This window comes from Phyllostomus hastatus, unplaced genomic scaffold (assembly GCF_019186645.2).
Source record: "Phyllostomus hastatus isolate PE091 unplaced genomic scaffold, TTU_PhHast_1.1 phas_scaffold_182, whole genome shotgun sequence".
Lineage (NCBI taxonomy): Eukaryota > Metazoa > Chordata > Mammalia > Chiroptera > Phyllostomidae > Phyllostomus > Phyllostomus hastatus.
In genome coordinates this window covers 27548285-27562148 of record NW_025334013.1, presented here as the reverse complement: position 1 = coordinate 27562148, position 13864 = coordinate 27548285, and the positions used below count along the sequence as shown (strand labels likewise).

At 57.2% G+C, this 13864-nt stretch overlaps 1 protein-coding gene across 2 annotated transcripts; it reads left to right on the top strand.

Annotated features, from left to right (window-relative positions):
• The first annotated feature begins 256 nt into the window (after positions 1-256).
• On the top strand, positions 257-5785 carry EDN2 (endothelin 2). 2 transcript variants are annotated; one of them, XM_045859480.1, is made up of 5 exons: positions 257-402; positions 745-901; positions 2332-2454; positions 3395-3493; positions 5080-5785. In XM_045859480.1, the coding sequence occupies exons 1-5, from the start codon at positions 339-341 to the stop codon at positions 5171-5173; spliced, it is 537 nt and encodes a 178-aa protein (XP_045715436.1). In that variant the 5' UTR covers positions 257-338; the 3' UTR covers positions 5174-5785. The 2 variants fall into 2 exon arrangements, with proteins under 2 accessions (XP_045715436.1, XP_045715435.1); XM_045859479.1 differs by having other exon boundaries at positions 272-901.
• The last annotated feature ends 8079 nt before the right edge of the window (positions 5786-13864 follow it).

Genomic DNA, 13864 nt, shown 5'->3' with positions numbered 1-13864 from the left:
CTTAGGGGTTGCAGGGGAAACTCGGCACTGGGGAGTTGCTCCAAGCAGAGAGGGAGGAGCTGGGCCTTTCTTTCCCCCTCCGCCCCCCTCCCCCAACTGTGGCAGGCTGTGGAGGTTGGGCCGGGCTAGACGCCCCAGGAGGGGGCGGTGCCCCTGGCTCTGGGCCCGCCGGTGCAGTGCAGTAGGGCTGGACCGCAGGGGCGGGGAAGTGCCTGGTAGTTATAAGAAGCAGCCCGGGCACGGAGGCAAGGAGCTATCGGCTCAGCTGGGCTCCGCAGCAGGACTCGGGCAACAGGCACTCTCTCTGCTCTAGTCCAGCCCAGCACTCCGCCGCCGCTATGGTTGCTGTGCCCACTGCCTGGTGCTCCCTCGCTCTGGCCCTGCTCGTGGCCCTGCACGAAGGTGAGCCATAGGGCCTCGCCTGCTGCAGCAGCCCCCTGGTCTGCTCAGCGGGGTCTCCCCGCGGGGACCGAGGTGCCCCATGAGCCAGCTGGGGCCATACAAGGCGGGAGCCCAGCGGCAGCAGCAGGGGGCTCTGCCAGTAGGCAGGTGCTGCTGGCGGGGCAGCAGCTGGCCCTTCCCACCTGGCTGCTGAGGCGTACCAGCTGGTCTGGAGCTCCTGAGCAGTGAGAGTACCAACTTCCTCCATTATGCAAGAGAAGGAGCCTGGCAGGTTCTCCTGTTCCAGCTGTGCCAAGCGTCCTGACCCACCTCTCCACCTCTTTCTCCCTCCTGTGCGCGCAGGCAAGGGCCAAGCCACTGCCACCCAGGAGCAGCCAGTGCCCACACCCCGTGCCCGAGGCTCCCACCTGCGGCCTCGACGTTGCTCCTGCAGCTCCTGGCTTGACAAGGAGTGCGTCTACTTCTGCCACCTGGACATCATCTGGGTGAACACTCCTGGGTGAGCTACCACGGGGATTCAAGGCAGGGCTGCTAAGAGTGGGGGCAGGGGCAGGGGGCTACTGGCATGCTGGGGAACCTCAGGCACAATACAGCTCTCCCTGGGCCTCCAGATGGGAGCACTGGGCTAATATCAATAGTTAACAGTTATTGTTTCCACTCACACATGGAGGCTGCCTGAGCAATACAGAGGGCTGTCTTGTGAGAATGCTCACAACAGCCTGGGAGGAAAGCACTGACTCCATTTTCCAGATCAGGGCACTGAGGCTCAGAGAGGTCAGGTGCTTTCTGCAAGATCATACCCACCGGAAGGAGTAAGGGGTAGGTGGAAGCTCTGTCCCAGCTCCGGTGGACCACAGAGCTCACGCCTGCTCTGCCATGCCACCTCAGCACCATCTTCTAAGTAAAATACAGTTAATGACAGTGCCCATGTCTCAGCCACGCCAGGCCCTGTGCCAAGCACGGCTCGTGCACAATCATCTCATGAACCCTCCATCCTCCCCTGAGGCAGGTACTGGTGTTGTCCCCAAATGACAGATGAGAAACCTGCCCTTTGTCACCTGGCGGAGCCAGGGTGGGAGCCTGTGCTGTCTGTTCTGTCTGCACCCGCACTGCCTCCGGGCCGCTGCATACTTCGAGCTGAAGTCTCTGTGTGCATTTGTGTTTTTTTTTTCCCATCCCCAAATTGCAAAAGGCAAGAGAAGCCCAGCACGTAAGCGTGTGTGGAGCTAATCCGCATCCAAACACTCGCTCGGGGTGGGAACCCTGCCAGTCCCTGCCTGTCGGGTCTACCTGGAGTCATTACAACTCCAACCGCACCAGCTAAAATTAGCCCTGGCACCCGAAGGTGCTGGTCCAACCGGCCACAGGGCCCCTGCCCTGCCCTCGGCCCGCCTTGGCTAGACTCTGATCTGCGATCGGTCCCACCCGGTCTCACACACATGCACGCACACGCACACACCATTTTTAAGCCAACGCTCTAAGATATATAAGTCACCCCTCAGGCAAGTGGGGACCAGGAGGGGGCAGCTTAGCTGTGAGCCTGTGTGTTTACTCTGTGAGGTGGTATTTCCTCCCTCCTGCAGGGCAAGCTGTGGGGACTGCCTGGTCCCATCAGCTCAAGTTCCTGTCTGAGAGGGGGTGGGGCTGGGAGGACTGGGGTGGGGGGGCAGAGGCCCAGAAAGGGGAAGGGTCTCCAGTCTTGTCCAGGGTTACCTGGCACCTAGGTAGGAGCCTGTGGTGGGACTTCTGGAGGTCAGGGGCTGCTCACCTTTTGCTGCCACCCTGGTGGCATTTGTGTCCATCCCAGTGGGCAGTGTGGACAGTTCCTGCTTGCCAGTGGCAGTGACTTATCTAATCCTCTCCCTCTTCCCTCTCTCTCTCTCTCTCTCCCCACCCTGCATCACTACCTTGCTGGCTGCCTGCCCACAGACAGACAGCTCCTTACGGCCTGGGAAACCCGCCAAGGCGCCGGCGCCACTCTCTGCCAGGACGCTGTGAATGTTCCAGTGCCAGAGACCCTGCCTGTGCCACCTTCTGCCATCGAAGGCCCTGGTAAGTGGGCCCCCAGCCTGCAGGAGCCACAGGTGCCTGCCAGCCTGGACCCGCCCTAGACAGCAGGGTACCTGAGGGGCCAGCAGAAGAGCAGAGAGAATGGGGAGATGGGGAGCAGGGTCCTAGGGGCCCACGGGCATTGTCCCTTCCTGCAGAGAGCCAGTCACCCCTGAATCCCTCCCACTGCCCAGCTCTGGGGGCTTCTCAGAGCACCATGTCTCACTCCTGGGCGGGAGGGATCCTCGCCAGGTAACAGCTGCGGCATCCCAGGCCCCAAAAGGGGACGGGGCTTGCCCTGTCGGTCCACATAGCAGGTCAGAAGGAGAGTTAGGCTTCAGCCTTGGTCTGCCTGACCCAGTTCCACGGGGCTTCAGATTCGGCCCTGAGGCACAGGGGACTTTGGAGCTTCCTTAGTGGAGGAGTGGCACCTGGAACCGGGAGGCCATGGCCCCATTCCAGGGCCACCACAGAGTTGCTGGGGGCCTTTACCATTCTCTTAACTCTTTGGGCCTCAGTTTTCCCATCGGTAAAAGGGTGGGAAGCTTTGTTCTTTCCCTCCGCCACTTGGAGCATTTGGGGAAAGCAGAAACTGGCCTCGCATTCCCATGATGGTTTTTGAGAAGACTCCTCCTCTGAGACTCGAGCTGTGGCTCCACCCCTGCCTCTATTTCCCCTGCAAAGAGCCACATCAGCTGCAGGTGGCCAGGTTCTCAGTAGGCCAGCCACCCCGTGGCGTCTTTCTGAAGCTAAGAATGCATTCCCGGTAGCTCAGTTTTCTCCACCCCTCCTGGGAGAGGAAGGATGCCAGGTGCACAGGGTGGAAATGGATCTGTTCCTGAGGGCAGGTCAGGGTAGGGTGGGGGCCGGGCTGGGCCTGCAGCCAGGTGGCGTCGGGGGCCCTGGACAGCCCCTCACTTGGTCTCCAATGCTGTTCATTCAGGGATGAAACAGAGGCAACCCCAAGCACTGGGTCCTCTGCAGACACGCTCCAGGCTGACAAGACGTGGACCACTGCAGGAGAGCTGCTCCAGCGGCTGAGGTAAGGGCCACCACACGGACCGCGTGCCTCTCGTACACCCTGCACACTTTCTCACGCTTCTGTTGTTTTCTCTAAGAGGCAGGACTGTGTCCCCCGCGGGCAGTTAAGAGAACGGGGGCTCAGAGAGGAGAAGGTACTTCTCTAAGGTCACACAGCGTCTGGCATCTGGCGTCTGGCTGACTCCAGAGGCTGCGCTTTTAACCGCTGTGCTCCTCGTTACCACCAGGCGGGGAAGTAGACTTCTTAGAGGGTTTGGAGGTTCTTGACTCTGGAAGGACCACAGGCGTTCGTTCTGGCTGTGCCTCTCTCTATCAAGCATCTCCCATGTGCTGGGGTCCAGAGGGGCCAGTTGCCCAGGCCGCTCCCTCCCTTTACCCCAGACGGGATCCCCTCTGTGGTGAACTCAGCACGGCTCTGCTTGAGGGTCGGCACACAGGAGGACTGTTTGTCCGACCAGACTGACTCAGGAACAGAAACCCCGTACCTGGCCAAGCAGCAGCGTGGCTAAGGGGCAGCTTCTGAGCTGTGCCTGACTTGAACCCAAGCCCTGCCACAAACAAGCTTTGTGAACCTGGGCTCGTCACTTAACTTCTCCGTGCTTTAAGTTCCTATTTTGAAACAAGGACAACAGCGCTACCCTTGTCGTGGGGTTGATGGGAGGTCAGATGGCTTGACATAACGAAGCACCTCGAGTTGGGCCTGGCCCGCCGAGGGAGCTCCGGGGGTGCCAGCCCTTCCTATCCCCACGCCCTCGGAGTCAGCCAGTGCCGGGCCCTCCGCCACCCCACTTGGCTCCGCAGGGGTCTCCGTCTTTGTGGGGAGGCAGAAACACAGGAGAAAAGGCAGGATAATGAGACGGGCAGGACCCAGCACACACTCGGGAACTGTCTTAAGATGAAAAAAGCAGATAAGACTTTGTAAGCACATGGCCCTCTGCAGTGGGCAGACGGCTTGCTCAGCCAACATACACGCCCCCTTCCAACAGTGCGGGGCTGTTTTATCTGTTGGGCCCAGAAAGGGGCCCAGGGAGGTTGCGACCCTCGCCCGAGTCCCCACAGCAGAACTGAAGCCAGCCTCCTGGCTTCCGGGCTAGGACACTTAGAGCCAGGACAAGGCCGCCTGAATGACATGTGTCCCCCCGAGGGTCTCAGCCAGGTTCATAGGGCAGCCAGGGCCCCTGTTTGTCTGGACCCATGTAAGCTGGAACTTGAACAGTGGGAACTGTAGTCGGTGGAGTCTGGGTGAGGGGCAGGGAGCAGCCTGGAAGGAAGGGCATGAGCAACGCAGCGGAAGTGGGAAGGCAGGTCCTGGCAATAAACACGGGGCTGTTCTTGGCCGTCCGGTCATTCCGGCCGCATTGGATGTTGAACGTCAGCTTTGTCCAAGCCCCTGTGGGCAAAGAAGCTTCTCGGCCTGATCTGGCCTGTTGTTGTTGGACAGATCTTGTTTTCAGGGTCGGTGGCCACCTTCTGACCCCAGGGCGGCCGTGATTAAGGGGTGTCACCCCTATTAGTGCTGCCTATCACAGGGAACTCTGGGGTGGTCCGTATCTGCTAAGATGCTAAACTGACCCTTCTTGATTCCAGGGACATTTCTTCTGCCAAGATACGCTTTGCTAGGCGACAGCAGGAGGCCACAAGAGAGACGAGGCCCACACACCCCAGGCGGAGGAAGAGATAGTGTTGGGAGCCGCGGAGACTTGGGGAAGAAAGTCTGCGTGGAGATGGGAAGAGAGAGGCTCCCCAGACAGGGAGACGCTCCACCCGTGTCCTGGGCCAGGAAACCCGCCTGCGGGGACTGGCAGAGCTCCGGCCTCCTCCCCAGGTGAGGGAGCCACCCTCAGGCAGCTCCGAGACGTCGCACTGCCCGGGAAAGCCTTCGGCTCCCGGGCTGCAGAGCAGCCTCCTGGCCTGGCTCTGGTCCCACATCCTTGCTGAAAAGAACTTAGCCTGGAGGCCACGTCCCGAGAGGGGTCCTGCCTGATGGCTGCAAACCAGGAGTGACACGCAGGGATGGACGCTCACACCTGAGCCAGCCCTGAGCACTGGACGGGTCTGCCCAGTGGCCGGTGTCCTGGACGCCCTCATCTGTCCCCTCCAGCTCTCCCTCCCCGGAGTCCTTGTACCCTCATACCCTCGGGACGCTCTTGGTGAGAAGGGCCTGTTCTGCTTCACTGTTTGTATATAACTTATTTGCTATAAGAACTTTGAGAATTCCAGTTATTTATTGTATTTTTTTAGACTCTCAATTATTTGCCTACAAACTTGTGTTTGTAATAAACAATGAAATGGTTTTCTGGTATTTCATCTTGGCCAAGGCAGGGCTGGTAGGCGCTGCGTGCAAAGGGGCCACTTGGAAGTTAGGAGGGTGCGGGAAGGGAGGGGAAAGGGCCTAGGGGAGGAAGGGGCCTGGGGCAGGTGGCCAGAGCCCTGGGTTCTACTCCTTGTGCCCTTGCAAGGCATCTCTGGCTGCTAACCCACCCTCCCTGGACGTTTGTCTGTGATGTTGTGATGGGCCTGGACTGGCATTTGCAGCTCTGAGATCCAGGATTCCAGGACCTACATTCCCCTCAGACCAGGAACCAATGGCCAGCCTTTTCCCAAGAGTAGGCTTGGCGAGAGCCAAAGCCCACTTCTGCTCCAGCAGCCCTGTGCCACCAGGGGCTGCTGGGAGGCCCAGAGCAAATCTACCGTGTGGGGGGTGGGGGGGCGGATGCTGCAGCTGGTTGGATTCCACAGCTGTGCGCAGCCCTGGGGCCAGTGACCGGTGCTGCGGTGGAACCACAGCCTGGCCCTGGCCCTGTCTCTCTCCTTGGGCCTTGGGTGGGGTCCTGCTAAAGCTGGGTCAGCACTCCTCTGACCGAAGAAACCTAAGGCTCTAAGACTGGGTTGGCCAATCCCACCAAGGCTCAAGAAGAAGCCCACCTGGGTCCCAGGGGCAACAGCAATTATAGGGCCACCCCTGCTCACAGCCACCTGGCCCCAAAGCCTCCCTCTCTGCCAAACCCCACTGTGAGCAGGTGGTTCCCTCTCCTCCTGGTTGGCCTGTGCTAGAAGTGGCCTGAGTCAGCAATTGAAAAATAACTATTTATACACCGCTCTAATCCTGCCTCATCCATGAAGCCATCCCTGACCCCTAATGGAAGAGTCGCATGTTGACATACTGAACTCCTACTGTGTGCTGGCACTTTACCCAGAGTAAAGCACTTCGTCCTCACAACAACCCCAGGAAATAGGTATTTTTATGAGTCCCGCTTTATACATGAGGAACCTGGTGCACAGAGAAGGCAGCCGACTTGCCTAAGGTCACACAGCAGTAAGTGGTGGCATCAGGATTTGAACTCAGAGTCTGTAGTACAAATGCTTGTATGTATTTAATAAATATTTATCGGTTGAATTCATGGATTGTCACTGCATGTGACCTTGAACAAATATCTCTTTCTGAGCCTCAGGGTTTTTTTTTTAATTTGTAAAATGGGAAATAGTCCCACGCAGGACTACCTCGCAGGGCTGATGCGAACACTAAATGGACAAGGTCCGGTGCTGGGCTCAGCCGCGGGCCTGACAAGAGGCAGAGGCTGCTTGTCCGGCCGTCAGTCACGGGGCAGGCGCAGGGCTAAAGGGCCTGAACGCAGAGAGGGACTGGGCGGGCGGGTTGGACGGAGAGGAATGGTCGGAGAAAGTCTCCTAGACGAAGACTACGCCTACAGCCTCAGAAGATGAGTTAGACTAAAATCAACAGAAAAAAGTAGGAAGGCTACTCCAGATAGACGGGCCAGGAAAGGTGAGGGCATGGCAGCGAGAGCAACAACGGGGGTTCCCACAGAGCACCCCATGTGGCGTGAGCACGGTGATCGGGGTGGGGGGCAGGCGGGCAGCCTGAGTGAAGCCAGAGGCCTCGGGGGCTTTCTCTTGGGGGGGGCGGGGCGTGGGGAGCCACAGAAGGCTGTGAGCACGGGGCACCTGGTCAGAGCTGGGCTTTGGAAATAGGCCACCAGGGGGTTCCACAGAGCAGGAGTGAATGAGGGGACCGGAGGCGAGGCGGGGAAGCAAGGTCACGACCAGCCCCCAGGCGTCCACGGTCTATTCTGGGTGGGAGGGTTGGTGTGATGTGGCTTTGTCACTTCCCAGTCACTTCCCATCATAGCCCAGGGGCCAGGGCACACCTCGCAAACCTCAGCGGAGCCCGGTGCAAGAGGACCTCACTGCCTGGCAACCCAGCAGCCCACTCACAATGCCCCTGTGCCCACCGGAAGCCCAAAGTAACAGCCAGTGGCCAGGAAGGCGGCAGGGTGGGGTGACGCCAGGGCGGCAGGTGCGATGGAAGCCTGGCAGAGGGATGACGACGGCCTGGCCGAGGGTGTGTCGGAGGCCCAGGGAAGCAGGCACTCGCTGCCCTTGGCACCGGCCCCGGTGGCTCTGGCCAGAGTTCATAGATCAGCGACCCAAATGACTAAGAAACAGAGATGATTAACATGAGGAGAAGAGGCCCAGGAAGCAGGTGGAGGCGAGGCAACCGTGCAGTCCCCTGGAAGTGGGGGCCTCTGGGGGGCCCGCACTGAAGGGGGTCCCCCTCTGGCCTTCCTTCAGGTGAGGAGTTTGCAGGGCCGGGGGGCCACGGGCGCCCAGCGTCTGGGCCTGCTTCTGGGCCACATCCCAGGTAGCTAGGGCCTGAATGTGTGAGGAAGGTGGGGGAGTTTGGAAGAAAGAGAAAATTTGTGAGGAGCAGCTGCCAAGGGGAAGGGAACCCTCGGAAGAAAGGTGCCAACATTTTAGGAGGCTTGTCTGGATTTTGTGGGACAAAGTCTCCCCTTTTCCTGAATTTCCCATAAAAGCTTAACAGATTTTTATCAAGGTTTTTTGAGCCAAATCTGTGTTCCTTTTGATGGGAACACCAGGCAAGGCTAGGCCAGAGGAGGGCACAGAATGACCCGGATTTACTGGGGTTCCATGCACAGACGGAGGCTGAGTCAGAGGGAGTTCGGGCCCCTGTCCAGGCCCCCAGGCCTGATGCACACCCAGGCTGCCGCTGGGCCCCTTCCCTCCCTAGCCGCCTCCGCCCCCACCCCCTCACTCAGGAAAGAACCTCAAGGAATTGTGGATTCCTTGTAAAAATACTGGACTTTCACTTCAGAAAAGTCATTTGCCTGTCAGGGCAATAAGTCATCAGAACACGGCCGTCCATCTATTCCACGGTTATGGACAGTCATCGCTCTGGAGATTCTTGTGAGCGAGACAGGCACAGGCCCTGCACCCGTCCCCCCGCCGACCCAGGTCAAAGGAGGGTCCTTCCAGGAAGCAGGGTTCAATGTTAAGGTTCAAACAATCCCTAACATCTGGGGAGCGCTCGCTAAATGCTTTCTGCACATGAGTCGCTCGGCTCCTCACACAGCCTCCTGCAGCGGGGTCTGGCCTCGCTGTCCCTGTTTCAGAGAGGGGGTAACCGGAGGGCTCACAGTCACAAAGCTAGTGTGTCGCTGAGGTGGGGTTTCAGCCTCAGACTTTAAACTTACAAGCTCTTCTGTCTCTCTGATAGGGTACGTGCACCCTATGATAGAGCTCCCGGGGTAGGGGAGCCCGGGGTGGCTTCCTGAAGGAGGTGACATCAAGGCCAAGCTCGGGGGAACCAGTCAAGCAGAGGAGGAGGGTGGGCGTGAGTGTTCCCGGCAGAGCGGAGAGAACGGGGTGAAGGGAGCTGCTCTCAGCCCCTTTCAGGGAACAGAAGGGGAAAGGGGTGCAGGGGGCAGGGGGAGGCTGGAGGGGCCAGGCGGGAATTGTCGGCAGTGCCCTCCTGAGCAACAGGTCGAGGCTGAGCGCTTGGTGGGGGGGAGGGGGCTACGGACAGAAAGATCCGTGGCAGCTGTGACCCCCTGCACAGCCTCTGACGGTGTCTCCCGGGGGAGTGTCACTGAGCGCCCTCCAGCAGGCTGCGTGTCTTGGAGGCAAACCACACTCGCTGCCCTCAGGGGTCTCACAGGCTGGCAGGAAAGGCAGCCGGGGCGAAATAAAGGGACAGGAGGTGCAGTGCGTACCTTATGGGCTGCCCTTCCAGTAGGTGGGGGTGGGAGGGGAGGGAGCGTTTGGGTACGGGGAGGGTGTGCACATGCTGGGATGTGGGGGGAAAGGGTATCACAGCTGGGGGAGGGTGTGAGGCATGTCTGGCCAGATCATGGAAGAATCCGGAGAGAGGCAGCTGGCCTGATGGGCAGGAACCAGGTTGGGAATTGCATCTGATGCCAGGAATTTGAACTTGAGTGATGGGGAGCCAGTGAAGGCAGCTAGCAGGGGAGAGCCAGGACGGAAGCTGGCCTCGGGCTGCTGGCTTATCGCTGTCCCTTCCACAGCCAGCCAGTACTTCCAGCTCAGGAGGGCCCTCCCAGCCCCTCTGAGGGGGAGCAGAGTGTGGGCCTCACCTCGCCTGCCAGGACCTGAGCCAAGAGCCCTCAGCAGCTCGGAAGGGGGCCGTGTGCAGGCCCGCCAGAGCCCTGGATGAGGAATGCAGCCTAATTAATTCTCTGCAGCTCAAGGGCCTCGCCTTGTGGGAGCAGCTGCCAGGACAGGCCTGCCAGGATGCCACCGGCCCAGCCTGTCGATCACTCAGTACTGAAGACAGTGAGGGGGACAGCAGGAGGGAGCAGAGAAAAGGAGGCTCGGGGGCCAGCCCCCGGCTCCAGTGTGCACGTGTCCTCCGGCCCCTTCACAGGTGATGATAATATAACAGTGATAGCAACAGCCCACAGGCCTTGAGCGCTTACAGCGTGCCCGGCTTTGCGTTGAAAGCATGTCGTATTCACTCCTCTAATTGTTACAAACGCCACCGACTGAGGTGGGTACGGTTATTCTCTCCGTTTTGCTGACCAGGACACGGAGGCTCAGAGAGGCGAACTTCCCTGTCCATAAGGCATAGGCAGGGCAGCTGGGATTTGGGCATGCTGTCCTAACTGCCATGCTGGACTGGCTCAGCAGGGGAAACCAAGGCCCCAGGAAGGTGGGGTGCCTCTCTCAGGAATAGCAGACTGAGAAAAGGACGCAGGATCCTGAATGCGGTGAGGACCTGCTGGGGGAAAGGCCACACCCCTCAGCTCGGCTTGCATTGCTTCTTCCCCAAGTTTCCCATGGGGCCCTTCTCCCCTGGGCCCCAGGTCACTGGCAGGGCCTGCGGCTCACACTCCAGGCTGGGGGAGCTGGAGGAAGTGCTCCTGCTCCCTGGGGTCTCCGCCTACGCCCTGCCCCAGAGGCACGGTAATGGCGCTGCCAGCGGGGCAGCCCAGAGACTCCTCCAGATCCTGTCCCCCCTGCCCAGGGGGACACAGAGGACAAGGGAGGCTCAGAGTGGTGCAGGGACAGGCTGGACCAGGGTCCTACAGCTAGAAAGTGACAGAGCCAGGATGGGGGCCCAGACTGTCCGAAAGCCGAGGCTCTGACAGCAGGCCAGGGCTGTGCAGCCGCGGCACATCTCCTCTCGGGGCCTCCGTTTCCTCGCCCACCCTGGGGGGATGAGAGGAGCAACCCAAGTTCGTTAATAAAAACCCACACCGCATCCTGACCAGTGCGGCTCAGTTGGCTGGGCATTATTCCACACAGTGAAGGGTTGCAAGTTCAATTCCCGGTCAGGGCACATGCCTGGGTTGCGGGTTTGGTCCCCAGTGCATGTGCGAGAGGCAGAGGCACCAACTGATGTTTCTCCCTCACACTGATGTCTCTCTCCCTCCTTTCCCCTCACTCTAAAAATAAATAAATATATTTCTTAAAAATCTCCACACAGATGGAACTTCATGTCTCAGGCACCCTCCTAAGTATTTTATTTTATTTAAAAAAAATGTTCCAAAACAAGATTTTATTCACAGTTACATAATATATCATCATAAGGCTGTACTATAATGCATTTGAGGTAACAAATGTATATTTAACTTTGTTCAATTTCCCACCAATAAAATAACAGTGTGTGCTACATTTATACATAAATTTCATATTCATCCCTAATTCTCTTTTGCTACATATTTTTATTGAGATACAATTCACACCATAAAAATCACTCTTTTTAAAAAGATTTTATTTATTTACTTTTAGAGAGAGGGGAAGGGAGGGAGAGAAACATCAATGTGGAGAGGTAGATCAATCGGTTGCCTCTCACACACCCCCAACTGGGGACCTGGCCCACAACCCAGGCAGATGCCCTGACTGGGAAACGAACCAGCCACCTTTAGTTTGCAGGCTGGTGCTCAATCCACTGAGCCACACCAGCCAGGGCAAAATTCACTCTTTTAAAGTGTACAATTTATGAATTTGTACAACCATTATCACTGTCTAATTCCAGAACATTTTTATTACCCCAAAAAGAAATACTGTATCCTGCCCTGGCTGGTGTGGCTCAGTGGATTGAGTGCCAGACAGCGAATCAAGGGTTGATGGTTCAATTCCCAGTCAGGGAACATACCTGGGTTACAGGTCAGGTCCCCAGTAGGGGGTGTGCAAGAGGCAACCACACATTGATGTTTCTCTCCCTTTCTCTCTCCCTCCCTTCCCCTGTGTCTATAAATAAATAAAAAAGCTTTAAAAAATAAAAGAAGAAATACTGCATCCTTTAGCAGTCTTTCCCCACACCCCATAACCCCTGGCCTCTAGAAACTACCAGTCCAATCTGTCTCCTTGGATCTCCCTATTCTGGACACTTCCCATAAATGGAATCACACACCGTGTGGCCTTCAGTGTCTGTCCTCTCTCATTTAGCCCCATGTCTTCAAGGTCCACCCACGCTGCAGTATATGTCCATATGTCACTCCTCTCCGAGACCGGACACAACTCCACTGCAGAGGTAGACCGCATTTTGTTTATCTGTGCATCCACTGAAGGACATTTGGGTTGTTTCCACTTTGTGGCCTAAGCTCTTTATGTCAGCCCTCAACAACCCTGCGGGGAGATACCGCTGAGCCATAATGCAGACAAAGAGACTAAGGTCCAGGGAGGTTAAGTAATCCTTCCCAGGTCACTTAGCTAGTGAGCGACAGTCGGGGGCTTTACCCTAAGAGTCTAGCGTCAGAGATGATGACTTTAGCCATTGGGCCGTGCTATCTCCCTGGTCAGAGTAAGGCAGTGCAGGTCAGCAGCCATAGCAAGAGGCACAGACGTTGTGCCAACTGGCCGCCTAGCCAAGGGTGGCATTCCTCAGCAGCATTTCTGAAGATGGCGGAGCCAGGTCTACCAGGCAGGACCCCAAGCTAGGACAGGGCTGTCAGGATGCTCAGTGATGAAGAGTTGCTACCCCAGCACACAGGTGAGACTCCCCGACCCAGGGAAGGCGCTCCACGCCTGGGTGGGCCTGCGCCCTCTGCCGAGCCTCAGCGGCCTGCCACTCAGAACCCACTCCCCCACCCGTCCCTGTCCCCGCCTAGCAGGCTGTGGCTCCTTTCCTGGACCCAGTGTTCTGCCCCTGGGAGGCAGGGGAAGGATCCTTGGGTGGGGTCAAGGTCAGAGCTGTAGCTGCAATCAAGGCCACTTGTGACCTTGGGTGGGTCTCTCTCCCTCCTCAGGGCCTCCATCTAATGAGACAAGAAATCTTAATGCTTTTTACAGATTGTTAAGAGAAATCCAAATGTTTTATTAAGAAATCTTTTTAAATTACAAAGTAAGACAATAAATTGCACAAAAGTTTGTGGCTCAAAAACAAACAAAATAAAAATACAAGGAGCATCTAGAATCAAAATTAATTATTGTCACCCACTCTAAGGCACTATCAGAGTGGGTTATGGCACCCTTTTTTATGAATTCAGGTATATGTTTTATACCTAATTTTAAAAAGATTTTATTTATTTAGTGAGAGGGGGAGGGAAGGTGAAAGAGAGGGAGAGAAACATCACTGTGTGAGAAAAGCATCAGTTTGTTGCCTCTCGCATGCGCCCAACCAGGGACCGGCTGCAACCCTGGCAGGTGATCCGACCAGGAATTGAACTGGTGACCTTTTGCCCTATGAGACAACACCTAACCAACCAAGGCATACCAGTCAGGGCTGTATCTAATTTTTAAAAGATATTTAAAATAATAAATGGAGCCATCGCAGTCTTAGTATGAACAGCCGCACCGTGGTCCCTGGCACAGACAGATCCTCACTCACCTACCCAGCCACTGGCTGACGCCGTGGGGTGTCCTCCCTCTAGCGCTTTCACACACACACGGCGGCGAACGCCCTGTCTCTACATCTCTGTCCACAGAGAACGGGTTTTTTTTTTAATTTTTATTTTTAGAGAGGGAAGGGAGGGAGAAAGAGAGAGAGAGAGAGACATCAATGTGCAGTTGCTGGGGGCCATGGCCGGCAACCCAGGCACGTGCCCTGACTGGGAATCGAACCTGCAATGCTTTGGTTCGCAGCCCACGC